The 26,332-nt window shown below is 40.3% G+C and overlaps 1 protein-coding gene across 9 annotated transcripts in view; it reads left to right on the top strand.

Annotated features, from left to right (window-relative positions):
- The window catches only part of LOC138350766 (epidermal growth factor receptor kinase substrate 8-like), an 83,859-nt gene extending 57,863 nt beyond the window's left edge, over nucleotides 1-25,996 (top strand). For 5 of the 9 annotated variants that reach the window (XM_069302099.1, XM_069302098.1, XM_069302100.1 and 2 more), the window contains exons 3-7: nucleotides 2,878-2,928; nucleotides 13,721-13,803; nucleotides 18,176-18,387; nucleotides 21,736-21,891; nucleotides 25,775-25,996. In XM_069302099.1, the coding sequence (XP_069158200.1) occupies nucleotides 2,878-2,928; nucleotides 13,721-13,803; nucleotides 18,176-18,387; nucleotides 21,736-21,891; nucleotides 25,775-25,981 (709 nt within the window). In that variant the 3' untranslated portion in view covers nucleotides 25,982-25,996. The remainder of the gene's footprint in view (nucleotides 1-2,877; nucleotides 2,929-13,720; nucleotides 13,804-18,175; nucleotides 18,388-21,735; nucleotides 21,892-25,774) is intronic. The other 4 variants (XM_069302103.1, XM_069302104.1, XM_069302105.1 and 1 more) reach the window with 1 other exon arrangement.
- Nucleotides 25,997-26,332: the final 336 nt, after the last annotated feature.

Here is a 26,332-nt window from a genome sequence, read left to right as displayed (position 1 = left end):
AGATTCGAACCTAAGTCGGAGATCATCCCAGACGCTGCCTTTATCGACTGAGCTACGAAGTCGATAAAAACAGCGTCTGAGATGATCTCGGACGTAGGTTCGAATCTCTACGGCCCTTGTGGATTTGTAAATTTAATGCATTAGGTTATTGTGATTTGTGTGTGTAAATTCCACCTTTTGTAGGAGTGGAATTCTTAAGGGCATAGAAACTTACACCACGCCTTAACCATCCTAAAGTTAGCATAAGCAATCTTAGCCTAAGTTAGTACATATATGTACTGTATCAGGCCTAGGAAACGTTAAATTTGATTGTTGGGTTTTCAACCATCTGCAAAGTTCTAAATGGATCTTAGAACGGGTTGCAACAGTTCGTATTTTGTAAATTTCCACCCACAGTCGCTATAGGTACTCTCATTTTTCTTTTTAAGAACGGGTTGTGTTATTCATGTCGAAACATCCCCCCATCTCTTGACGTCCTCTCAACCCCTCTCCCCCTTTCCCGTGTACCCTTCCTTCAGTGTTCACAAGTTTGGGGATTTGGCAGATGGAGTTGTCCTTCCCGTCACCAGGCGGGTTACGTGTAGCTAGGAGGGGGGGGGGGGGGTGATGTAATCATTTACCCTTTAGAGGATCGGTAGAATTAATCCGATTTATTTAGGTCAATGTATTTTAGTCCGTTCCTTCTGCTACCGAATCATTTCCTCCTCCCATGATTGATTGATAAAGATTAAGCCACCCAAGAGGTGGCACGGGAATGAATAGCCCGTAACTCCTCCCATTTCTTCGTCTGTGTTTTATATCTTTTTCCCCACCCCTTTCCCCCCACCCCGCTTCTGCCTACCCCCTTCATTAGCGACTACTTCAGCAAGGGTGTGTGGTGTGGCAGCATTCGTCAGGTCTCCGATGCTGACGTTGGTTGCACCAATATAATTCATTACCTTTGTTGAAGCTGCATTTGTCGTATCTTATCACTAGTTATCGTTGTGTGATCTCTTATTCAGGTTATCTCCAAGAGTCATCGGGCAGTCACGTGGGGGCGTACCTAGAAGTGGGTTCACAGCCTCGATTTTTCTAATTTTATTTGGAAAATAAAATCTAGATGGAGTATTATACTCGTGCATTTACTTTCCTGTGAGCGTTCTGTGCGCCATGACGGAACAATATCGTTTTTGTGTCCGGTTATTGTATTGATCTCATCCAGGTCGTTTAGCGCTGTAATTCAACCAAGATAATGGTGCAAGCCTTCCACCAGCTTTTACTTTCTAGTGAACAAGTGACAACTCATCTACTTTCTCGCTGGCGGAGTGAACGTCGTCGGCGGGGAGGACCGCGCCCACCACACCAGGTTTTGGCATATATCATTCTTAACACAGCTTACTGGCTTTAACGGGCTCACCATAGCCCGTGCTACATGGACACTGCGTTCTGAGTAGCTAAATCTAAAACAGCAGCAGCAGCTTACTGGCATATTACGGGCTATTCATGCCCGTGCCACCTCTTGAGTGGCTTAATCTTTATCAATCTTACTGGCATAGACCACCACCACCATCCTCTTCGTCTGTCGTGAGGGAGTACACCAATGCCTGGCTCCTCTCTCTTCTCTAACCGAGCTTTTGAACTTTTGTTTCCCCAGTTACTTTTTTGCTTGCACAGTTTAACAATCATTGGGAACATCTTTTAATGACCCTTTTGAAGGTAAAACTACTCGATCAGAGCCAGTGTGTTTGGTGGCATTGTGTGAAATCCTGTTTGGGCTTCAGTGCCAAATGATTGGCATGGGAATTACCAAATGAGCTTTCGAATCATCCTCATGGCTCTTGCCAGTTTCCTCTTTTACATTTTTCTAATGTATCGGCCTCGATAGGTTGGTTGTTCGGGTTAGTAAATTTCTGGTTAGACAAAAGTTTAATTTTTAAGAGAACAGAGTGGAGCCGCGAGGGGACAGGAGGGGACCTAGCAACGTGTCCAGACCCATGCAGCCTATCTGGGCGCTTGTGATTGTTGCCGTCTCTGAAGGTGTTTATTAGAATTGAAATTGAAATAAGTTTATTGAGGTAAAATACATACAAAGGGATGAGGTAGCTCAAGCTATTCTCACCCCGTTCAGTACATCGTGTTAATACATACATAGGCACACATCACAAACAATAAACGTCTATGTATGCCTCGCCATATTCACATAGGCATTTTATGCATTTCCTCTGGGTGTTTATTTCGTGCTTCCTAACACGAATTTCTTTCAGAGAAATTGCAACTTTGGTTTTCCTTGGTTTATCATTTCAACCAAATGTTGATGCGATCGTCTGCTGGCAAGGGGCTGGCTTCCTAGTCACCTGTGTTTGTGCTTCAAGAAAATTAACATTGGTCTTTATTAATTATGTAATAATTAACTAACCTGTTCCTCTTATAACCTGCATGTTTTAACACGAAATCACTACATTTTCAGATTTAATATTTCTTCCTTAGTCCTACTTTAACAAATATCTAGGGCCAGCATTCATAAAGTATTTAAATGTGCGTTTACGAAACCTGTGCATCTTTCCTCAGTCATGGCGATTTTGCATTTGACGGTTTATAAACTCTGAAGCGCTACGAGGTTGTAAATAATAAACTTCAGTTGCGGAGTTTACATGCCTGTAAACTGTTTAATAAATATAGATTAAGCCGACATGATAGTGGAAAGATGGGCTTCGTAAGCTCACTCACTCACTCACTCACTCACTCACTCACTCACTCACTCACTCACTCACTCACTCACTCACTCACTCACTCACTCACTCACTCACTCACTCACTCACTCACTCACTCACGATCACTCTGGCCCTAGGCTCCAGATACAGCAACGTTGACACATTTCGCTTTTATTCCCCCTCACAGCTTCTATTACCAGGATGAGCCGCCAGACCCGTGGGAGGACGAGCCGTACAGGTAACATTTGTCTCTACGGGGGACCTGTGTTGTCGCGTCCTGTCCCGGCTCTTGGGCTAGTCTCTTGCTGTCTATCCTCCTGTTTAGATGGTACCCGTTTGTCACCGTGTGGACCGTCGTACGTACGTACGTGTGTGTGTGTGTGTGTGTGTGTGTGTGTGTGTGTGTGTGTGTGTGTGTGTGTTTTGACGTAATGAACGATTAGAAAGTAGGGTTTAAATGAACAAATCCACAAGGGCCGTGACGAGGATTCGAACCTGCGTCCGGGAGCATCCCAGACACTGCCTTAATCGACTGAACTACGACAGGGTTAAAAGGGTTAAAACCGAAGTTCTACTGCGATGCTCCCGGTCGCAGGTTCGAATCCTCGTCACGGCCCCTTGTGGATTTGTTCATTTGATGCATCACGTTAGTGTGATCTGTGTGTGTAAAGTAGGGTTTGGTACTAATGAATTTGGTCAGACCGGAAAAGGTTTTGTATTTGGTGGGAATAAAACCTAATCTAACTATTCAGTGCCGTCTGAGGCCTAATACCGTATATACGTGTGTGCTATACTAGGCTTAGGAATATTAGTGTTTGGTTTTTTGGTTTTATTTATTCCAGACTTTTATGAAGTGAATCTTACTATTCTCAACCCTCAACAAATCCTATTATTTAATTGATCATTACGTTAATATATGTACGATGGTCCACACAATAAAAAAATACTATCAAAACAGGAGGATATGGTATCTCGTGTTATTGTCTGGCTCTTCCTTTCTCCACCCTTCTCGTTCGTATTTTTATTTTGTCTCCCCCTCTCCTAACTTCCATGTTTGTGTCCGCCTTTACGGACATAAACAAACTGTAGTGTGTTTGTGGAGCTTTTCACAACATGTGGGTGTGGGAGAGTGTGGTGGTGAAGTGTTGCCAGCTTAGCGCCGGGTCCGCGTGTGTGTGTGTTGAAGTGAGGCTGCAGGAGTTGGTAATACTGACAACACATTCTCTAGGCTGATGATTACATTCTCTTTCCAGCGCCCTTGTGATTCACGGGTTCCTCTTGGATTTTTTTTTTTTTTTTTTTTTTTTTTTTTTAGTGTTTCGTGTGGTTATTTTGGTGTCTGGCTTAATTATTGGGATATTGTGGGTATGTAGATGTTTGGTTTTGTCGTTTGGTGTACTTGTATAGTTTAATGTGTAGTTTGTTTGTGCGTTCTTGTTTGTGCGTTCTTGTTTGTGCGGTTGTGCAAGAGTAGCTGGGAGTGAGAGGGTGTTCTCGTGTCTCCTGAGCGCCAGAAGTATTGAGATGGATTTGTCTTATAGAAGAGCTGTTACTAGGTCATGCGATCGCTTTGTGGTTTGAGGAGTGGAGTCGGTGCCAGTTGCTGTACAGTCTCTACCGTACATGACCCCCTGCGCTCGTACTCGCTTAACCACCTGCGCTAGTCCTTCCAATGCTCTTTAACTGTTCAATAAGTCCCTGAACTATATGTTTAACACATCTCTAACCCTGTCCATGGAGGACAGAAGAAAATGTATATATGCTGGTTAGCATTGTAAATGTGTGACCACGTCTGTGGTAGAAAATAATAATAATAATAATAATAAACTCCTTAACGCTTACTTATGCTCTGAGCGTACATTAATGTCAGTTTCTCTTGCTATTATAAATCGGTATTATTTATAATGTTGAAGAAACTTCCATCCATAAAATATAATAACGTTAATGTGGATAGAGATAGACATTAGCCCACCAGGTATAAAAGACTAGGTGACAGGGTATCAAGAGGGAGACATCTCCCGTCACGCAGGGTGCAGTCGCACCTCCACAGATCTCCAGTATCATCTATTGGTAATGGCTCAAAAGGGCCACCACTTACGGGCTATTCATGCCCGTGCCACCTCTTGGGTGGCTTAATCTTTATCAATCAATCAATCGGTATCAAACGCTAGATCTTGCCTCGCCATATTCACATAGGCAAGCACTGCTGTTGCTGTTCACTCGTTAACTCGGATAATTGGGTAACCGCGAGTAGTTGTACTACTATTGCCGGTAATTCACCAACCTGCCTCTACGCTGTTAACAATGTTTTATAGTCGAGAAGGCTAGGGGCCAGATTCACAAAGCAGTTACGGAAGTACGAACGTGTACATCTTGCCTCAATCTTTGACGGCTTCGGTTACATCTATTAAACAGTTTACAAGCATGAAAACTTCCCAATCAACTGTTATTGTTATGAACAGTCTCCTGGTGCTTCGGAGCTCATTAACTGTTTAATAATTGTAAACAAAGCCGTCAAAGATTGAGAAAAGATGTTCAGGTTCGTAAGTGCTTACGTAACTGCTTCATGAATCTTGCCCTAGATTTCTGCTGTGTTGTCCGCTGCCTTACGGCTGAAGAATGTTATTGAATGTGACTTGTTATTTTCCAGAGTTTATTGGTTCACGAGGGATTTACGGCGCTGTTTGACAAGTTTATATATTTTTTCATTTGAGTGGGTTGGTGGGGAAGGGGTACAAGGAACTGTGTGCTAATGGGGGGCGGGGATGGAGGCTTGTAGAAGGGGGGTGGAGTTGTGGGGTGTGAAATGGGGTTGGCAAGACGAATGATTGCTCAGTGTGGTGTAATCTAGGTTGAGGATAGCGGCCTACTTGACATCTTTGTATAGGTGAAGCTGTGAGGACTCCTTGAAGCGGTCTCTGCTAGACTGTAAGCACCGTTGCGTCTTGCAGAAGACAGTGTAGTGAGTTTGTGGCCGGGAAGTTGAACGTATTGTCCCTTTTGTTTTTAATACACTGCTCTCTGGACAGCAAGTTAAGGTGCCGGCTCCCTCGCCACCCCACCTGGGCCCAGCAAGTCGTGGTGGCCTCGCTACTACACTTCAAAACATTTTGTCTTGCCGGGAGTTCAGTTTGCTAACTGTAGGTAGTAACGGAGTGATTGTAACCTATCCACCGCTGCCCACTGGATGGGGGACGGTGTGCAGGACAAACATATAAATTTTGACACTAGCTCTCCACATATGTCAGTTGCTTAATTTAGAACCTGTACTTGTGGTCGATCTCGAACCCATTGTTGATGTGACGACTTATATTGAATTTTGTAACTAGCTCATCAAGATTGTAACTTGCTTAGCTAAATGAAATGTGGGGTTCAGTCCCTGAGCCCATTATGTGCCTCTGTAACCCTTTCCACTAACCCCCACAAGGTGTGTATGGGGTGCATAATAAATGAACTAAACTAAAACGGGAGTTCATCGGTCACATGGGGAAATCGTGCAATGGGTAAATGCGGTTGTAAACTGGAGATTTACAAAATGACGCAAGGACTAGATTAGGTGATAGACTGGAGCCAGGGGGCAGCCCAGAAGTGTTGTGGGGGAGTGGAGGCGCGTGACCCATCATGCGCTCAGGCTGTTATCAACACCACCTTGACGCTGGTGGTGGCCGGCGCCCCACTGCCCTAGATGAATGTCAACAGGTTGTTGATGTTTTTTAGATTCAGCTGCTCGCAACCAAAGGTTGCAAGTAGCACGGGCTGTGGTGAGCCCGTAGTGGACTTACCTGGCACAGGAGCGGGCCTGTAACAGGAATGTCAACAGTACCTTGATGCTTTTCTCAGTGACAGCGGGGGAGTGAGGTCTGTGAAACTGAGAAGCGGAGTACCTCCCGATGTGTATACCCCGATGCAATAGACAGCGAGACTATTTAAACATCTTACAATATCTCTACAAGGGTAAATGAAAATAGAAAAAAAACTATTTAAAACTATAAGACTAGCAGAAGTAACAAAGGAACTATTATCTTCACGAACAGAGAAAATAATTGTGACTTTTCTACCACAGCTACGGCTCTCTCAAACTATAAAGTTAAAAAATTAATACACGTAAAACGTCTAAAAGAAATGACAAACTGGGAGGGCTGTTGAACACTATTTCCAAGAATGACGGTATTGAAGGGTGAAAACAAAGCAAGGAACCATCCAATGAGTCTAGAGTCATAACGCCCCCCCCCTACACATGGAATAATAATAATAAAAAGCCTAACTAACCTACATATAGTAAATATTTGCTGGAGATCAAAAGGAGGACCGACATGGAGACAGAGTGAACGTTATCAGGTCTACTGTTAATCTTCGCTAGTACTGTGCTTTGGTCAACCAAAATAATATGCAGGAAGGTGGAGTAATTTGGCAAACATTCTTGAATATCTTCATGGAAAAAACTTGAAGGTTAAGTAATTGGGACATAATTGCCTTAAATAAATTAGACGAAAATTTCACAATTCTAAGTAAATTTACATCTAAATTTAAAGTGCCAAACTGGATTAAATCGACAAGTATAAATGTGAATGAATACTGCAACTACAGCGACATGGTATTAGTTGTCTGGCTGAGAAGAAAGTGCCTAGAACAATATACTGTTCACGTGCCGTTAGCGCCATCACTGACCACGCTGCTCATTCTTTGTAACAAACTTTAATCTCATAAAATCATACCAAACAAAAAACTGAAAATCAGAGAATCTCTGACGGGAAACGTGTAACATTTGGCAACAGGCTAAAACAGTGTTTCAATATTTATAGTTTTCATATTGTAACTAGAATTTGACGTCCAAATTTCTAGTCATAAATTTTTTTTAAGGACAACGAAACATGGATGGATGCTCTTCTCATCAACGTTAGGAACCATAATACCAATTTTCTTGCAGATGCTTCGAATTCATCTGCCCAAGAGTCGTGACTAAACCTATCACAGTCCAGGAAAGAAGCGCCCAGCCCACTTTGCGCCCAAACAGAAGTTTTAACCTTAATGATTTGGAACAAGTCTCCCCTCCTTCTAAATAAAATAACGCACTACATCCATTCAGCATCGGTTTTCTTCTGTTTTACTTGCTCCAATAATCATAGGAAACTAATAATTTCTCTACACTCAAATTATTTCCGTCAAAATATCCCTTCAACATGCAGGTACTCGTTGTAATAGTACAATAACAAAACATCATTAAATCGCTAACGAACTTGAAGCCATATTCCTCAATATTGTTCTTAGGGCTTCAGAACACAAGAACAAGGCAACTGCAGAAGGCCTATTGGCCCCTACGAGGCAGCTCCTATCTATAACCACCCAATCCCACTCATATACATGTCCAACCCGCGAACTTTTAAGTTAAATGGAATGACTGGGAATTAAGTCTTAATGACTCCAGCGAGGGAACGCGTCGAAGAGTCTCGAGTCTAGAACTCATTGCAGCCAACACAAGTTTTATTACAATGAACTTAAAAGCAATAGATGAACGCTGAATATTGCGACCATGTCTCAATCCCAGCTTTCTCAACCGTGTCTCACTCAACTGTCTCGACCGTGTCTCGATCAACTGTCTCGTTCAAATGTCACCGGGTACATGTGACAGGCAGGGGGGGGTGGGGGGTGAGGGGGAGAAGATTCCAAGGGGGTAATGATGGGGGGGGGGGGGGTTGGACTTGGGGTGCAGCGGGGAGAATCATAGAATTATTTTTATTTCTTCTTCAATGGAATATTTGTTGTAGCGCCCAACTCTGCGTTTAGTCTGGTGGCATTAATAGTCTAACTCTCACATCTTGAAATCTGATTTCTTTATATGCTCACTAGCTAGTTGCATTAGTTGTTTTTAGCTCCCACCAAGATGTACAAGTATCAAATAAAGCCTTGATGTTGAAATAGATGTTGACCAGATCACACTAGAAGGTGAAAAGACAACGACGACGTTTCGGTCCGTCCTGGACCATTCTCAAGTCGATTGTGATTCTCAAGTCGACTTGAGAATGGTCCAGGACGGACCGAAACGTCGCCGTCCCTTCACCTAGTCTGGTCAACATACTTCAGCCACGTTATTGTGACTCAACGCCTGCATTTGAAATAGGAAATATTTGCCTATAAGCCTCCCTCCCAGAAAGTCTTAGGATATCATGAACTAGAAGAAAGCACGTTGTGAATGGCTAACTAATGTGACACGCGGACAGTTTGTGGTGGGTGTGGGGGCGGTGACCCCGCGTGTCGACGCTGACACTTGAACTAGCAAGAACATGAACCCCGTGGAAGAGACGTGGCAGTAACTCCCCCGTGCAGTCATTCACCCACATTAGTCATACACTTTCACGTCAACATAAATACAGGTATTTCTTGAATGTTTGAAATAATATACACGGTTGTATAAAATGATACATTGGTAGCTTGCAACAAGTCTCAAATGTGATTATTCCAGACTTTGCAGTTGCATGGTGAGGTCAACAATCCTTGAAAACTACTAAATAAAGGGAATGCGATATTTATATAATACTCTACTCACCGCAAATGAAATAAGTGACGGAGTTTCAGTTCGTTCTGGACCATTATCATGCAAGTCTTGATATCTGGTCACGGCTTGACCAAGGGGTCCAGGGTGGACCTAAATGTGGCCACTTTCATTTAGTTTCGTAAGTGTGGGTACTTATCCCAGCCACGTTATTGTTACTTTTCTACAATGCAGTACTTTATAATACATTAGTTGGTATGGGACTTGGTAACTATGGAGAATACCAAAAGTAATCCGCGTAGGGGAACGGGTTGAGATCATACTGCGTCCTTGGCTGTTTATCCTTTTGGGGGTGTATTTTAGTCTTGATATACTTTAACTTTAGTCCTTGGGGTATGTAGGGGGGGTTGATGCAGCTTACTGCCCTGGACCAGGATTCATAGAGCATTTACACATCCTCTTAGAAACCTGTGCATCTGTTAACAAATATGGCTTTCTTTTACATTAACAAATGTAACAAAAAACATTTATGTTTAAGGAATGATGTTTCGTAAGTGGACACGTAAAAGCTTGATAAAACCTTGCCTAGAATGTTGAGCAAAGAATAAATAACAAATTTGTACAGCCAGTCTGTATAAATTCATTCATAATGTTATTTCTGGGTGGACGGTGAATAAGGGTACACTTTTTACACTGTGATTGCCAACGTTTACGTGTGTATTTGTGCGTATGGCAAAACATCGTCATACTAAAGAAGAAAAAATAGAAAATGTTGATTTTGCAATTGTGTCAAGGACTTATTGTTTTGCCGTGTAATCCAATCTGGCGGTTTATTGTCCGAGGTATATACACACCTGGGAGGAATTGGGTGCACCTTGAACTGTTGACTTGCTTACCTTACCACACAGAGTGGCGAGGGTGGCCGGGGTGGTGCAGTTAGGCTCCGGGGGTGAAGGCGAGGGGGTGTCAATTGTGGTGGGCGGGGCGGGGCGGGCCGGGCCGGGCCGGGCTAGTGGGTTCTGGAGGCGTTGCGTTAGACATCCGGCAACTGGTAAAGCGGGGCTCAGGAGATAGCATTCGACTCTGTAATCAGATTTGCAGGAGCGCTCGCGTTAGTCGGGTACACAGGCATGGACGGGCGCACTTATAAACACATGCGTATGCGCACTTACAAATTACGGGTTCACCATAGCCCGTGCTACATGGACACTTCGTCCTGAGTAGCTAAATCTGAAACAGCAGCAGCGCACTTAGTCCATGCTCGGCTTGTTTTACCAGAATTTACCTGAGGGCCACTAACACTAGTGGCCTCGACTAAGACAGGAAGCTTGTCGAAGCCCCCCTCCCTGTTTTGCCTTTATCTTTTCCAGTTGGATTTTAAAATGTAACAGTTTTAACATTTATGGTTTCGGCGGGTAGGCGGTTCCATAGTCATATAACCATGTGGGTGAAAAAGCATCGGTTCTCATTCTTACATTGTGTCTTGTTGAGCTTGAAACCGTTGCTCCTTGTTTGTTACATCTGACCTTGTTAAGAATTTGATGCTGTGAATATTGAGTAGGCGCCGCCGTCAAGATTGGTTAATATACACGCTTCTTAATGTTACTTCTCCGGGCTGAGGAATGACACGCTGCAGTTAATAATTTAATTAAAACTTTGCGCGGTAGAGGGTGGTGGTGGGGGTGAAGCAGAGGATGTGGTGATTGATTGATTGATGGATGAAGATTAAGCCATCCAAGAGGTGGCGCGGGTATGAATAGCCTGTAAGGATGTGGAGGAGGCGTGTGTGCTTATCTGAGTGTCTACACGGGAGTGATGATTCCTAATGCCAGTCGCCTACCCGTTTACACCTAGTCAGTCATTGTGCATACCATACCTATCCCGTAGGCGGGGGTGGAAAGGGTTACAGAGGCACATAATGGGTCTAGGAACTGAACCACTCAATATAGATGTTTTCATCATAACCTTTCTTAGTTGTGGATGTAATTGGCTTCAACATCTTCCTTGGTTTAAATACATTCCACTTGCCGACAAACCCGTATAGGGAACGAGAACTTCCTTACATATCTTCAATTCAACTGCGTGTAGAGATTTGTTATGGTGTCAACATCTCATTACAACAAGAAACTCAAAAAAAAAGAAAATTAAATTGTTACAGTACTGGTGCAAGATCTATGTACACAAGAATTGTTACCACGGCTAGGCTTAGTCTCGGCCACAAGTACCTCTGGGAGTTTGTAACATCTGCTGATGTAGATTTGACTAAATGTCAACTATCAGCAGAACTATTCACATTGCATCATTATATAATAGAATGTGAAAAAATCGCGGAATTCGGAGAAAACACCATAAATGGAGTCCAAGAAATGTATAAGTACTAAATTCATAATGATGTGCTGCCGGAAATCTTAGCGAAATATACGAAATGTGCTTATTGTAGGTGCAGCCTGCACATGACTAAAGCTGCCGCCCAGTTGGGTGGGTGTGGAGCAGGACTAGTAACCGCGTGACTCGCCATAGATGTAAAGTGCCTTGTACAGTGACTGTTGAGCCTCTTGCTGAATTACTTGATGTAAATAGATTACGGATATGTATATGTATTTGTGCAAATGCAGACAACCGGTTTTATGTAACTGTACACTTAGGGAAATGGTAAAGCAAAATTAAATTAAATGTCTACACTAGAGTTTTTGACAGGAAATTCTGCAAAATGTTGCCTCGTGATAAAGTGTGTGTAATGCAACATTGCAGTACTTTGTTGCCACATGCAAACTTCTGAAGGTAACCATTACTGGCACTAAAGTCTTGCTATAATTTAGATTTAACTAATGTCTTCCACCCAAGCGCTGACTGAAAATGGGAGAGTGGAATGCATTTAAAGTACAGTAACGTCATTTACATTGGTGTTGGGGTTAGCCAGCAGTCAGTGAAACGACCACTATTACTTTCCTCGTTATCAAACACACAGCCTTGAATAGTGTCTGGAAGCAATTATTGTCTCGCGTGGTTAATAAACTCGCATTGTTTACTTCTTACAAGTGCTGACATTTTGTGCCATGGCAGCTGGAGGTTGGTGTTGGTCAGAGTGCACAGAATAACTAGAAACGGCAATACTGTGAAAAAACGTAAACAACGTCCTTAAACTGGGTTTTGTTTCCTACGAAACACGGAGAAGCGAATAAACTGAAAGATTATAAATAAGGAAAATGGGTTTTAATAAAAACATTATGACCAGGAAAGTATGTGGGCAAGTTACTATACCGCAGAGCGCTGTGGTAGCCTAGCTTATGGCAGTTGTGTGCCAGTGACGTGGATCACGTTAGGGAAGCACTCGTTAGTCCAAGTGCATACAATTCTCAATACATGAACATTAAATTTATTTGACTTCATCTCCAATTGCTTCACAGGCCCCCCTCCCCTCCACTGAGGTAGTTTTTTCACATTATATCCGTGTTTAATATGTGAAAATATCCACATTGTAATTGGTTTTTTTTATATATTTGTAAAATAAGTGTGTATGGTTCGTTGGTGATTCTGTAAGTTAAGACGGATTGTAGTTGTTACTTGAAATTGATTTTATTGTAGACTAATACCTCACATGGGTGAAGGCTGGCAAGTATTTAAAGCTAACTCTCTTTTGGTTCTGGGGCCTCTATAACAGTGTGACATGTACCCCTCCCACAATTAACTATAATTGATACAATTGTGCCGATATAATTAGTCTCCAAACATGTTTATTGTATAAATTATCTTTGTAGTTGCATGGTTGTCTGCCTCCACGTATTCTAGTACATTGTGTATGCTATTTGCGTCTACTTTAAGGGCCGTGACTTGTAAAATAAAGCGTTGAACGACCGGACCAACTTTAATCTAACTTCTCGACATTTGTCAAGATTGGAGCTAGCTTTTTCTGGTAGTACTGTACTGGGTTCTTTGGAAGTGTTACGAGGTACTGGTCCCTCACTGTACGTGGGGATAAGTCTTTTTTTGTATGATCTTAAGATCAACGGTGAATTGTAGTCCTGTAGTGTAATTTATTTTGTATTAATGCTTGTTAAATATGGTTTGCTGGCACTTCCAAATTTCTGCTATACGTATATATTTCTGCTTTACGTATTTAAAGAGTTAAACATAAGCAGACGAGGAGTCACAACAACGTGGCTGAAATATGTTGGCCAAACCCCACACTAGAAAGTGAAGGGACGACGACATATCGGCCCGTCCTGGACCATTCTCAAGTCGATTGTGATTATCGATATCGATTGTGAATATCGATTGTCGATGTTGCAATCGACTTGAGAATGGTCCAGGACGGACCGAAACGTCATCGTCCCTTCACTTTCTAGTATGTGGTTTGGTCAACAGTTAAACATAAGGTTTCTGATGCAATTCTTATTTATATTAACCATCTTTGATAGGCTATAAATATTGTACTGTACGTGATTTTTGTCTGTCATGATTTAATGTGTCGTCTTGTTCTTGAAGCAACTGATGTGCGATGTAGCCGTGTTTGTTACTAATGCGTGGTGTTGACTTTCAGTTCAGCGTACGACCGTGATCGCATGTCACCGTACAGGAGCGACCCCCGGGGACACTCCACGGCCAGCAACGGCTACTCCTCAGGTGAGCGAGTCCCTTCCCTTCCCCCACATGTAGAGGAACACACCCCTCCTCCCTCCACACCTGTAGAGGTACACACCCCTCCTCTCTCCACACCTGTAGAGGAATTACCCCCTCTTCCCTCCCCACGTCTTCCTGTTCTCCCCCCCCCCGCTCTCTAAACACTTTGCACTTGTTTCTTCTACTCTTATTCCGTCAAGTGTGGTTGGCTGTTTGGTAGTGCAGAGCGATAACCTCGGGGGACCTCGATAAAAAAGCCTGTCGTGTATGAATACTCTCTTTTATGGCTTTCTGTCCACCGACGCAGTCAATTATATGCCCTCCTCCTCCTCCCCATGTGTAGTTGTATACCCCTTCCTCCCTTCCCCACGTGTAGATGTATACCCCTTCCTCCCTTCACCACGTGTAGATGTATACCCCTTCCTCCCTTCACCACGTGTAGATGTATACCCCTTCCTCCCTTCACCACGTGTAGATGTATACCCCTTCCTCCCTTCACCACGTGTAGATGTATACCCCTTCCTCCCTTCACCACGTGTAGATGTATACCCCTTCCTCCCTTCACCACGTGTAGATGTATACCCCTTCCTCCCTTCACCACGTGTAGATGTATACCCCTTCCTCCCTTCACCACGTGTAGATGTATACCCCTTCCTCCCTTCACCACGTGTAGATGTATACCCCCCTCCTCCCTTCCCCACGTGTAGATGTATACCTCCCTCCCTCCCTTCCCCACGTGTAGATGTATACCTCCCTCCCTCCCTTCCCCACGTGTAGATGTATACCTCCCTCCCTTCCCCACGTGTAGATGTATACCTCCCTCCTCCCTTCCCCACGTGTAGATGTATACCCCCCTCCTCCCTTCCCCACGTGTAGATGTATACCTCCCTCCCTCCCTTCCCCACGTGTAGATGTATACCTCCCTCCCTCCCTTCCCCACGTGTAGATGTATACCTCCCTCCCTCCCCCACGTGTAGATGTATACCTCCCTCCCTTCCCCACGTGTAGATGTATACCTCCCTCCTCCCTTCCCCACGTGTAGATGTATACCTCCCTCCTCCCTTCACCACGTGTAGATGTATACCTCCCTCCTCCCTTCCCCACGTGTAGATGTATACCTCCCTCCTCCCTTCCCCACGTGTAGATGTATACCCCCCTCCTCCCTTCCCCACGTGTAGATGTATACCTCCCTCCTCCCTTCCTCACATGTTAACCCTCGGTGTTCTGTCTACCCAATGATCTTTCATATGACGCTTTGAAACTACTGGTAGTCTTGGCATTCACTTCTTCCAACCTTCAACAACTCGGGTCATGAAAGAGAAAATTTTGTACGTTTTTTCGGCACCTTTGTTTCCTTAGCTTGAATCGATGACCTCTTGTTCTTTAAGTTGCAGGTTTCAAAAGTTCTGCCTTAACTATTTTGTCAGTTCCTGTTAATGTTTAGTATGTAGTGATCATATTGCCTATTTTCATCATCATCCAGCTTTGGAATATTTAACACCTCATAGCTTTTGCTTTTCAGTTCCATAAGCCATTTAGTAGCATGTCTTTACACCCTTTCCAGTTTATTGATGTTCTTTAAAGGTATGGAATATACAGCTGCTGTGCATTCAGATCTCGGTCTCACAAATGTCATGAACAGTTTCTTCAGTGTTTCCCCATTCATGTATTTAAAAGCGATTCTGGAGTTTAAAAGTGTAGCATCAGCTCTTTTCACGATTAATGCCCCTTTATATATTTTTTCTTATTGTGAGACAATTGAAGTTCAATTTATTGTCTGTGTAGGACAAGGAATTTTTGTTCTAGATTCGTTTACTCCTGGAATAATTTTGCTGGTAAATTTATTTTAAAATGTGTAGTAAATAAAATGTGGAGGCGATCAAAATAAAATATTTAAAATCAAAATAGACAATATTGAAATAAAAAGAATAATGAAATATGGCAATCTTGTTTGTTGGAATTGTTTTCGAAGCTAATAAGCATAAAACGTACTTGTTCTTTAGATTAAATTTTTTAAACAAGGTTTTTTTCTTCCTAGTTTAGTAATTACCTAATAATTAGAAGACTAGAAAAGCCTAGAGAAGGATCATGGGATGACCATCAGTGGCAACCTTCAGTGCCTACACAAGGCCATGTCCACCTGCGAGCAATAAATCATTTCATAGCTAAATCTTTTGATTATACTGTACAGTACTGGCAGACTGCATTTTTATTTATATGCAAGAAGGTACAATGCGTTGTGAAGGTACAGGTTTTGATAAATTATGCATTCATGCCAAGCACATGGTTACAAAATATAATTCTTTGAAGAAAAAAAATTATGAAGTTTTATTTAAAGCATAGAGCTGTAGCTGTGTTTTTAGTTTAGTTTTATTTAAGCTTTATGGTTTTTTTTAGCATAGAGGGAGGAGCGGTGGAGAGCTAATTGAAACGTTAGAGAGCATAAATTGTAATACACTCAAATATGAGTAATGTATCAAGGCAAAGGCAACTTCAACAAAGTAGTACTGTAATAGCATGAAATGCAAGAAATGTAGATGCAATAAAAATGTGGAACAGATTCTTTTTCTATGCATGCGGTGAGTCACAGTAACATGGCTGAAAATATGAAGCTTAAACCACACGCCAGAAGATGAGGAAACAACAACATTTTGGTCCGTCTTGGACCATTATCAAGTCGATTGTGTTACAACGACCAAAACGTTGTCTCGTCATCATCTTCTGGTGTTTGGTTTAGTCTTCCTTTTTTTACAGTTGTAGAATATACAGCTAGAATAAATTTCCTTTTGCCATAGATGGAAAGTTGCAAATCTGTTAGAAATACTAAGACAAGTTCAGTTGTATGTGTTTAATGTGCAAAATTACATTTAAATTTTATAACTTGTGACACATGGCTTTGTTTGGTGGAATAAACAGTAATACAATAGTGATAAGGTGTTATACAATACAATACAATACAATTTTATTTAGGTAAGGTACATACATACAATAAATATTTACAAGGATTGTTTGACTTATAGGTAGAGCTAGTACATACAATGCCTAAAGCCACTATTACGCAAAGCGTTTCGGGCATGATAAACTTAAATGATAAACTTAATACTAATTGAGCATAATGAGTAGAATGAAAACAAGAAATGAAAACATAGATGAAAAAGCAGCACAAATACAATTATGTCGACAAACAGCGCTCTTTAAAGAAAAAAACAGACATTGGTTGACAATAGAAGGGTAAGGTAGGTTACAGGGAATTTATTAGGTATAGCTTCGCTTTTAACTTAAACTGGTTGAGAGAGGTACAGTCTTTAACATGGTTGGGAAGGTCATTCCACATTCTGGGCCCCTTGATTTGTAGAGCATTTCTAGTTTGATCAAGTCGTACTCTAGGAATATCAAAACTGTATTTATTTCTGGTGTGATGCTCATGGGTTCTGATACAACCTTCTATGAAGCTTTTGAGATCAGGATTGGCATTATAGTTTAGCGTTTTATATATGTATAATACACATGAGAGAATGTGCAGTGACTTAATGTCTAATATATTCAGAGATTTAAGTAGGGGTACCGAGTGTTGCATGTCCATTCTCTTGGGCAAAAGGGAATGTAGTTCTAGCTCTTGTATTATTTATTACTTTTGAGAAAATCAGCAGGAGCCACAGGGAGGATTTGAATCTGCACACTTAGTACTCCCAAGCATGTGCCCTCAGATAAGTTCATTATTTCCGAATTACCATTGTTACCATGGCATTGTGCCATCAATAAATTTTTTATTCAAATGACAGTATAAAGAGGAGGGAGATCATCATTTGGAGAGCCTTCTTTACAATCCTTACTGCCTTTGTCCAGGCAAAACTTAATGTAGCGTGTCATTTCTTTGCAGCCAACAGTTGACAAATAGGTCTTCTGTAATGTTCTAATGTACTCTACCCTCTTTCCCTCTCACCCTTCACTCCATTTAATTGTCAGATTTGTTTTTTGTAGACTACAGTATTTTGAATTTTAAGTGTAGGGGAAAACATTTCTTTAATAATAATAATAATAATAATAATAATTTATTTAGGAACAGTACAGACATAGTTGCAGTGTTACAGTACAAACATTGTTAGATTTAAAGATAGAGGTAGTACATACAATACCTAAAGCCACTAGTACGCATAGCGTTTCGGGCAAGATTGCAAATATTTATCCCACAAGTAGTAACATTCCTTGACTGCCATTTTCCTTAGTATTTTATAATGAAAATTAGGCTAATTATACAAATGTAGCTTTCAAGTTTGTATGTCACACGTATGTTGCATTATTTCATACTACTGTGGAGGATCATAAGCTGAAAATTACAAGTTTACTTAATTTATACCAAATTACAATATTGCAGACAATGGGTCGGTCGTCAGCACAGAAGATGGACCAACCTACGTACTGGAGCACCTTGCTACCTTTAGAGTGTCTCCAGAGTCAGACCTGGTGTTCCCAGCTGACGGCATGCGCCGCCTCTTACATATGGAGAAAACCTCGGGCATATGGACACAAAAGATGTTACTCAGGCTCGACAAGAAATGGGTCTGCATACAATCACATGAAAATGGGGTAAGTAAATAGGTAACTGTAATAGGAATGTTTTATGGTTTTGTTACATTTTGTTTTAGTTATTCTGATAGCTTTCCATTCATTATCTCAAATACAGTACCTCTTTGTATTGATTTGAGACGTTGACAATTAAATTTAAAAAAAAGTATTGAAAGTGAGCCCAAGAGCAACTCTTCATATTTAAATCCAATTTAATATATAGGAAGGCATACTCTGTACTGAGGAGGCTGGCAAATAAGAACATCGTTTTGAATCCTGAGTCAGGACTCCTTCAAAGCAATCTACACATTTGTTAGACCAATACTGGAATATGCATCACTGGCATGGGATCCTTGCCTTTTGAAGCACAAAGAAATAGAAAGTCCATTTAAAAAAACAAAAAAAAAAAAAAGCAAGAAAAAAAAGCAAATAGGGTTAAGGTATGAAATAGGCTAATGGAACTTTATTTATTTATATATGTATACAAGAGTTCTTATAAAGTTACTAGCATACATAGTATTTTGGGCAAGTCCTTGATCCTAATTTTTCCCCAGAATACGACTTGCCAAAATTGTTTAACAACCAGGTACCCAGTCATTGCTAGGTGAACTGAGGCTACAGTTAAAGATTGACGCCCAGTAAATCCTCCCCGGCTAGGATATAAACCCAGGCCAAAGCGCTCGTGAAGAGCCGAGGGAGTGTTTTACCACTGTGCCACGGGGACTGCTAAATCTCAAAACTAAAACGAACTAAATCTCAAGACCCTATAGGGTAGAAGGAATAGGAGGATAAAATCACTACTTAAAAGATACTGAGGGAATAGATAAGCTGGACAAAGATAGCCTCTTCAGATTGAGAGAAAGCAGAACAAGAGGACACAGATGGAAACTAGAGGTGCAAGTGAGCCAAAGGGACTTAAGGAAGTACTTGTACCCTGTACAGGTAGTTAGCAAATGGAATGCTCTTAAAGGTAATATTTGTGGAAGACTCCTCCATCTATAACTTTAAGGCCTTAAAGTTGTGGATGGTAATGAGGTACCTAAAACCAAAAGAGTTGGCTGAAAAAGCCAACCAAACTGTAAACCTTAATTAAAATAACAAGGTTTATGGCAAAAAAAAAAAAAATTGTATTAGGTTAAATGGTAAGATTTATGACATGACAGAAGAGATGGTCTGCTAAATGACACAGAAATAGACCCTGTACATGAAATAGCAATGAAAATATTAATAAAACTAGTGTCCTGAGATTTGTTGCACATAAAGCATTCGGACACCCTGACGGGGGCCTCGTAGCCTGGTGGATAGCGCACAGGACTCGTAATTCTGTGGAGCGGGTTCGATTCCTGCACGAGGCAGAAACAAATGGGCAACGTTTCAACTCATCAGAGTTGACTTGCAGTTAAAAAAAAAAGACAGGCATAATCAAACTAACCTTAACTTCAAGGAAAATAAATTGGTTATTCAGCTGTACATTGCCTGGAATGCTACACATGTTAGTGGCTCTGAGAATGTAATAGTAGTAATACATAGTAGGCATCCATCAGTCTCGGGAGGCTATGGAGTTGCGCTCTGGTTGTCGGTCTGGAGTGGCCTCTCCAGGGCACAAGGCCAGGGGTTGGTTGATATGGGGAATAAACTGTCACCCATGCAGCAGGTCCCCTCCCCCCTTCCTCCCTCTCCACAGTGCCAAAAGTCTCCAATGGAGAGGCAAACACCAATATGATTGGTTTTAGCACCGTCACAGGAACTGTCAGAATGAGGTTGAAGGCAACAATGAACTGCCCTAGCGGCTCCAGCTCCAGAGGTTACCTTGAAGTTGGTAAAAGAAGGCACAGGGACTCCAAACCTGCAGACCACTGTGGTCGGGGCCAGAGAAGAACTACTTCAGCAAGGGCAAGAATGACCCCAGCCTCCTGAAGCAGAGCTTGGGCCATGCGAGCCCCAGGAGGTGAACGTCCCAGCCCCGCACCTATGGGTTCCAGACAGAGAGCGTCACAACCCCCTTTCACCTGAGGCCGACTTCCTTCAAGACCAAGCAGAAGGAAGAGTAGTAATTATTAATTACAATAATTATTATAATTATTACTAATAAAATATAATTCATATTAATTATTTGTATTATAGTAATTATAATGTTGTAATTAATAATTATTACTCTTCTGCTTGGTCTTGAAGGAAGTCGCTTGAATGTAAGAAGCTGCTTGAATGTAAGAATACCAGTGTAAAGTACTCACAAATCCAGTGTACCTTCTTGTATACTGTAGAAATTAAACAATTAAATAAACAACATATGTGGTGCACCCTTATCTGGACTACTTGTTATAAACACAAAGATCTCAAATTCATCCCAGAACAAAAGTCGATTCTTATATCAGGGAAGGTGGACTGCCTCAGGACTACCAGCAGAACAAACCAGACATGATACAGCTGAGCTCATCGAGGCCTTTACAATACTGATTAAATTGGAAGGTATTAAAAACAAATGGAAAGAGTGGAAGATAACCACTTCTTTAAAAGGATCAATGTAACTTGCTCAAGAGTTTAGCTTCAAGCTCAACAAGCTACAATGTAACAGTCTTTCATTCATAGTATAATAAACTCGTAATTGCTAACTAACCTAAATCATATATGCCAAGATAGTACTTACGTTCAAAATGCAGCTGGGTAAAAAAACTCGGGAATAAGGAGGACCCTCTGACGAGCTGTCAACTTTGTTTCCATTAAGGTCATAGTAGATGGTGGCTCTCAGGTAAAGTCATAGCACATGTTTTAGTAGCAGAGAATTTTAAGTTCTTGGCAACACAGGATGTTACACTATGGTTTGCAACATTAAGCTTCCATTGTAAGAAATTAAAATCGCTGCTACAGCACAGAGTGAAGTTGTTTACATATGGTTAGGGTTTATCCTATGCTCTAAGAGAGGATCCAATACCAATAGCAGGTAAAATAGTGATGCTTAATGCACTTCTTGTGGGATACCCTTAAAATGCCAACAAAAGAAATTAATCCCAATTTACATCTTAAAGAAATTGTAGGAAAGGAAGTTCGTAAGGAAAAGCGGCAGGTGGACCCCTCAAACCAAAACCATAAAATAGACCTGAAATGTGTTTAATTGTACTGTGCTAAATCTTGAGCTTTCTCGAGGTTGAAGAGGCCGATGACCACCAAACTACCAACAGAGAAAGCGTTCTGAATATTAATTTAGAACTTTTCATGACCCCAAACATTTAGTTATTAGTATGATGAGCCAAAAAAAAAAAAAAATTACTCTTAATATGTTAGTTAAATACTTCAGTGGAGTGAGAATTATTTAATTTTACACTTTTAAATAAATTTCATACACTAAACACAATTTTATTTTTTATACAGGATACAGTTGAAAAGTTTCCAATGGAATTGATAAGGGAACCAACAGCATTTACAAGTGATGACCCCAAAGAGTTGTATAACAACATCTTCATATTCGTTGTAGCAGAAGACCCTAAGAGGAATTACCAGAACCCAACAGAAATGCACATTTTCCAGGTAACTATTAATTGAATATTTTCCACACATGTTCCTGCATTATATAACATTTAATACATAAGCATAGTGCCAATGCAAGGTCACTAGGTACAGTACTTTAATTCAAAGTTCTGGACAGAATAATGGTTTATTGTCATGGTGCATTATATACCGAGTATGAAATCAGAATTTTCTACTCCTGCATAAGTGAGCTTCTCTTGCCAAGAAATACACAATATCTGACATCAATCTATACTTTGTTTAGGCTACTATAATCTTTGTACCATGCATGCTTGATGTCATGTAAGCCCAGGGAACGTCATTCTGTGTAGTCCTATATAAACATTGTCTAGGGAGAGGAGGGATGCGGGTTCGATTGATCCCATTGTCAAGCCTCAATGCTTTATCGGTTATGTCCATCTTGTGATTTTATTGTGCATTGTCTAGCTTGTTCTACAAACCATATTCCCTCACAAGACTTACTCCACATGTAATTGTCCATTTCACTTTTCCATAAAGTAATGAGTCTATCCGTAACTCTGTTCACAATCGGTACAGTGTACTTTTACAATACTACCCTAAGTCATCCTCTAAAAGTGTCCGAACTGTAGTAGACTGCAGTGTTTTTCCTAGCTGCATCTTTTGGACTCGCACAGTTTCTTATTGTTTTTCTGATAAGAACATGAAAGTTTTTATATTAACATTTTTTTTTTAGATGGCAGAAAAAGTATTTTAGTAAATTATATTTTAGATAAAATGGCCAAATAACTTTTAGTGTAAGGGACCACATGTGTTCCCAGGGTATTATAATGTATGGCCAAATCATTTAGTACTGCATTCATTACAAAACACTACAATAGTCCTACACTATGTTGCATGAACCATTTATAGCCAGCCTCATCAAATGCCTTTTCCTTGGTTTCTTCAGCATTTTTCTTTCAAACTACTGCCACCATTTCTCTCCCTTAGCACTCCCCAGGCTTGCTCATTTTTTATTTAGTCTATTTAGTCTTTAACATAAGAACACAGAAATAAAGGTAACTTCAGAAGATCTATTGGCCCATGTAAGGTAACTTCTATTTTTGTCCATGATGTATGAATTTTATCATTCATATGTCTTAACCTTCACTTGAAACAATGCAGCTATCCTAGGTCTCTGTTGCCTGTTAAGTTATACAGTACATATATCTACAACCCTATTTCCAAACGAGTATTTACCAGTCTTTCCCAAATCTAGCTTTTCTAAGATATCTTTCTTGTATTTCTAGATTTCTTACCCAAATCTAAATTTCCAAGATTGTACCGTGTTTCATGTTCTATTATGTGTTGCTCGATTTAAAACCTTGTTTATATCCTTTGTTATTCCCTTATAATCATTTATATACATCAATAATATCAACCCTTAATTTGTCTGTATAGAGAATGTAAATTAATCTTTACTTTTTAAACATCTTCATAATGGTTTCTAATTCCCGGCATTAATTTTGTTGTCCTTCTACGTGTGTACTCTAGTGAATTTGTCCATTAAGAATATGGTGACCAAACTGAACTTCATAATCTAAATGGTGTTTAAATCCTTTTATAAATTAAATAGTTTTCCAAATTGTATTTAATACTAACGCTGGGGAAAAAGAATGAAAGCGTGTTAACAAATATGAAATATGGTTATTTTATTGGCAGTCTGGCAGGTCTGCCAAGACAGTTTGCTGAAACAGGCATCATATTCCATTTTACCTTGAATTTGCCTATTTAGCCAGTGCTTTTGGACCTCCAATGGTTTCAATCCTCCCAGAGGTCTCAAATCTGGAATGGAAAATTCATAATTCATAAGATTTTAATTGGTCAACCCTTGCCAAAATAATTCAGTTTGTAAATGCCTCAAAGCTGTCAAGTGGCATAACCAAGGAGGTCCTCCTGTTGAAATTGAATGTAGTTGATTACTTGTGTATTAGTATACCTCTGTATAATATGTACAGTATGCTGTTTAGTATACTGATTATACTAAACAGTATGTTAGTCTTGAATATAGGATATGCATATTCAGTATTTGGGGACAGAGCCTTTACATGGCTAATTGAGGCTTCCTTAGCCAAGAGCGAGGTTCTGGCTATTAAACCCCACTGACCAAGCATCATGCAGGTTTTGCTTACCACAATGTATAATATGCTGATTATAGTAGTACAGTATACTGTACTCATCACTTGAGTAACTCTTGATTTACAAGAATCCAGATACTTCAAATTCACACCTACAGTACATGATTTTGCTGGTTTGTACCAAATTTTATACAATCATACTGGGATTAACATGTACAGTAACAGAGTACCTGAAATGCTTGAGCAGACATTCATATCACGACAAAAATTAATCTAAAGGGAAATTGAAGAAACAATGGTTTACCTGAATTTACCCGAGAGCCACTATCTCTAATGGCCTCAATTATGACAGAAAGCTGGCAGCTTGTCAAAGGTCCCCACCAATTTGTCCATATGATTTTATCGAGCTGGATTTTAAAATTCAGCAGCGTTTTGACATTTATGAGAAACTTAAAAATATCAAATGTGTAATAAATTTCACTCATTTCCACGGATAAAATAAGTTAATTTTGTGTCTTGCTGTTATTGTAATTTACAATAACAGAAAAATGTATTGTAAATGCAATATCTGTACTGCTGCTAAAACTCTAGATTCCATAATAAAGTTTTCAGTGCTTTTTATTTAGTATTATTTAAAATTTGTGTATAATTTGGGAAATATTTTGAAAAATGTGTGACCTTCTCGTTCAGTATTGTTTACCCCCTTTAAACCTGTAAATAATTTAACTGAATGATATAAAGTTATGCATGAAATGCTTTGCATACTATTTGCTTTATTAAATATGCATTTTTCTGTAATTAACCACTACTGTATTGTGTTCTTTATATTTTTTAAATAAATTATAAAAATGGAATTAAAAATGTACAAAAAAAGTACAGTAAAGAGGTTGAATAGTTGTTGCATAAAAGGCATATGTAATAAAGACACTAGTATGCAAAGTATTTTGGGAATGGCTAAAAGACTTATTTGAGGGTGGGAAAAAGAAAGATGGCACAGAAAGTTCTACACGAGATAGAAAAAATCCAAAAGACATTTTCCCTCTTAAACATGCACTTGCACTCATCACTTGTATTGTTCATTTTTTCATAATTTATTCTTTTACAAATAGTTTTTGTTCTTGAGTTGGCAAAACTAGCCTTATTTTTTCCATTAACTCTTAGTCTCTAACAATCGGTTTCACCATTCATGGGTGACTCGCAAAAGTATTCCATGTAAATAGCAAGGGTCTGCTTTGTTCAGTGTTGGATGATGATTTGTGTATGCCTACAGACTTCATATCTCCATATCCTATAGGACATACTGTATGTATTGAAATATTTGCTCTGAAACTGTGTTCTCAATTTGAACACTTGTTAGACAAGGCATAAAAATCATGTGTAAGCAGTATAGTTTATGTAAATTAGTGATTTACAGCACTGTATTACTGTACCTGAATGTTTGCCCATTTAACCCCCACTGAAAATGTTTTGTTTTTAATTGTGTAAAGGGGATGAGAAAGAAAACAGCTACTTTTGCCCAGTCTGAGTGCACTATTTAAATGGTTGCCTTTGTGGCTGTCCTTTTCAACGTTTTGCTGCTCACTTGCCACATTGTTGCCAAGGCAATTTATTTTTTTAGTCTTCTTGGTGTAAGCAAGTAATCAGTGTAAAAATCAAAATATTTTGGGAGCTTCTGTAATTGTTTTAGTATATCTTGGTATTTAGAGGTACTTTCAACTGTAGTTGAAAGATATTACAAGTATTTCGAATACCCGAGTGTATTTGAAACAAATTCCAAATACAATACCTAATTTTTTTTTTCCTTGCAGTGCCTTCGAGTTAGTGCCAAAGATGTAGTGGAGGATGTGAAGCTATACATGTCTGGGAAAGGCATATCTGGGCGAGGTAGGGCAGTTAGAGCAGGACGGGGAGAGCACATCCCTCCTCCCCCTCAAGAACCTGCCCCAGAGCCTCCACTGGCAAATGGGTATCGTGCAGACTTTTGTAAGTACATTGTGAAACATTTTCAGTTTTAAAATTGGTAAGCGTGATTGAACTTCCAGGTTAAAATATCTTGAATTTGCAAGTACAGTATAATATTTAGATGGTACCTTAACTTTCGAAGATTTCGAGGATCGACGTTCCTGCTGCCCAGTCTCTGACCAGGCTACCAGACCTAGTACTGTTTGGATATTCAAACCTGTCCTCCAAAAAAAGATAATACATATAGGTACCAGGTACAGTATTGGGGACAAAACTACAAAATAGAAACTTGTTGCACCCACAGAGTCCACCTTTTGTAAAGTAATTTTGCAGAGGCCCCTAGAAAGTGAACAGCAACTGAATATAACTTTTCCTAAGGCTTGTATAGTACATGTCTGTAGTAA

Source organism: Procambarus clarkii, chromosome 47 (genome assembly GCF_040958095.1).
Source record: "Procambarus clarkii isolate CNS0578487 chromosome 47, FALCON_Pclarkii_2.0, whole genome shotgun sequence".
NCBI classification, from domain to species: Eukaryota; Metazoa; Arthropoda; class Malacostraca; order Decapoda; family Cambaridae; genus Procambarus; species Procambarus clarkii.
The sequence above is the reverse complement of the archived record's forward strand: the minus strand, read 5'-3'. Positions and strand labels throughout refer to the sequence as shown.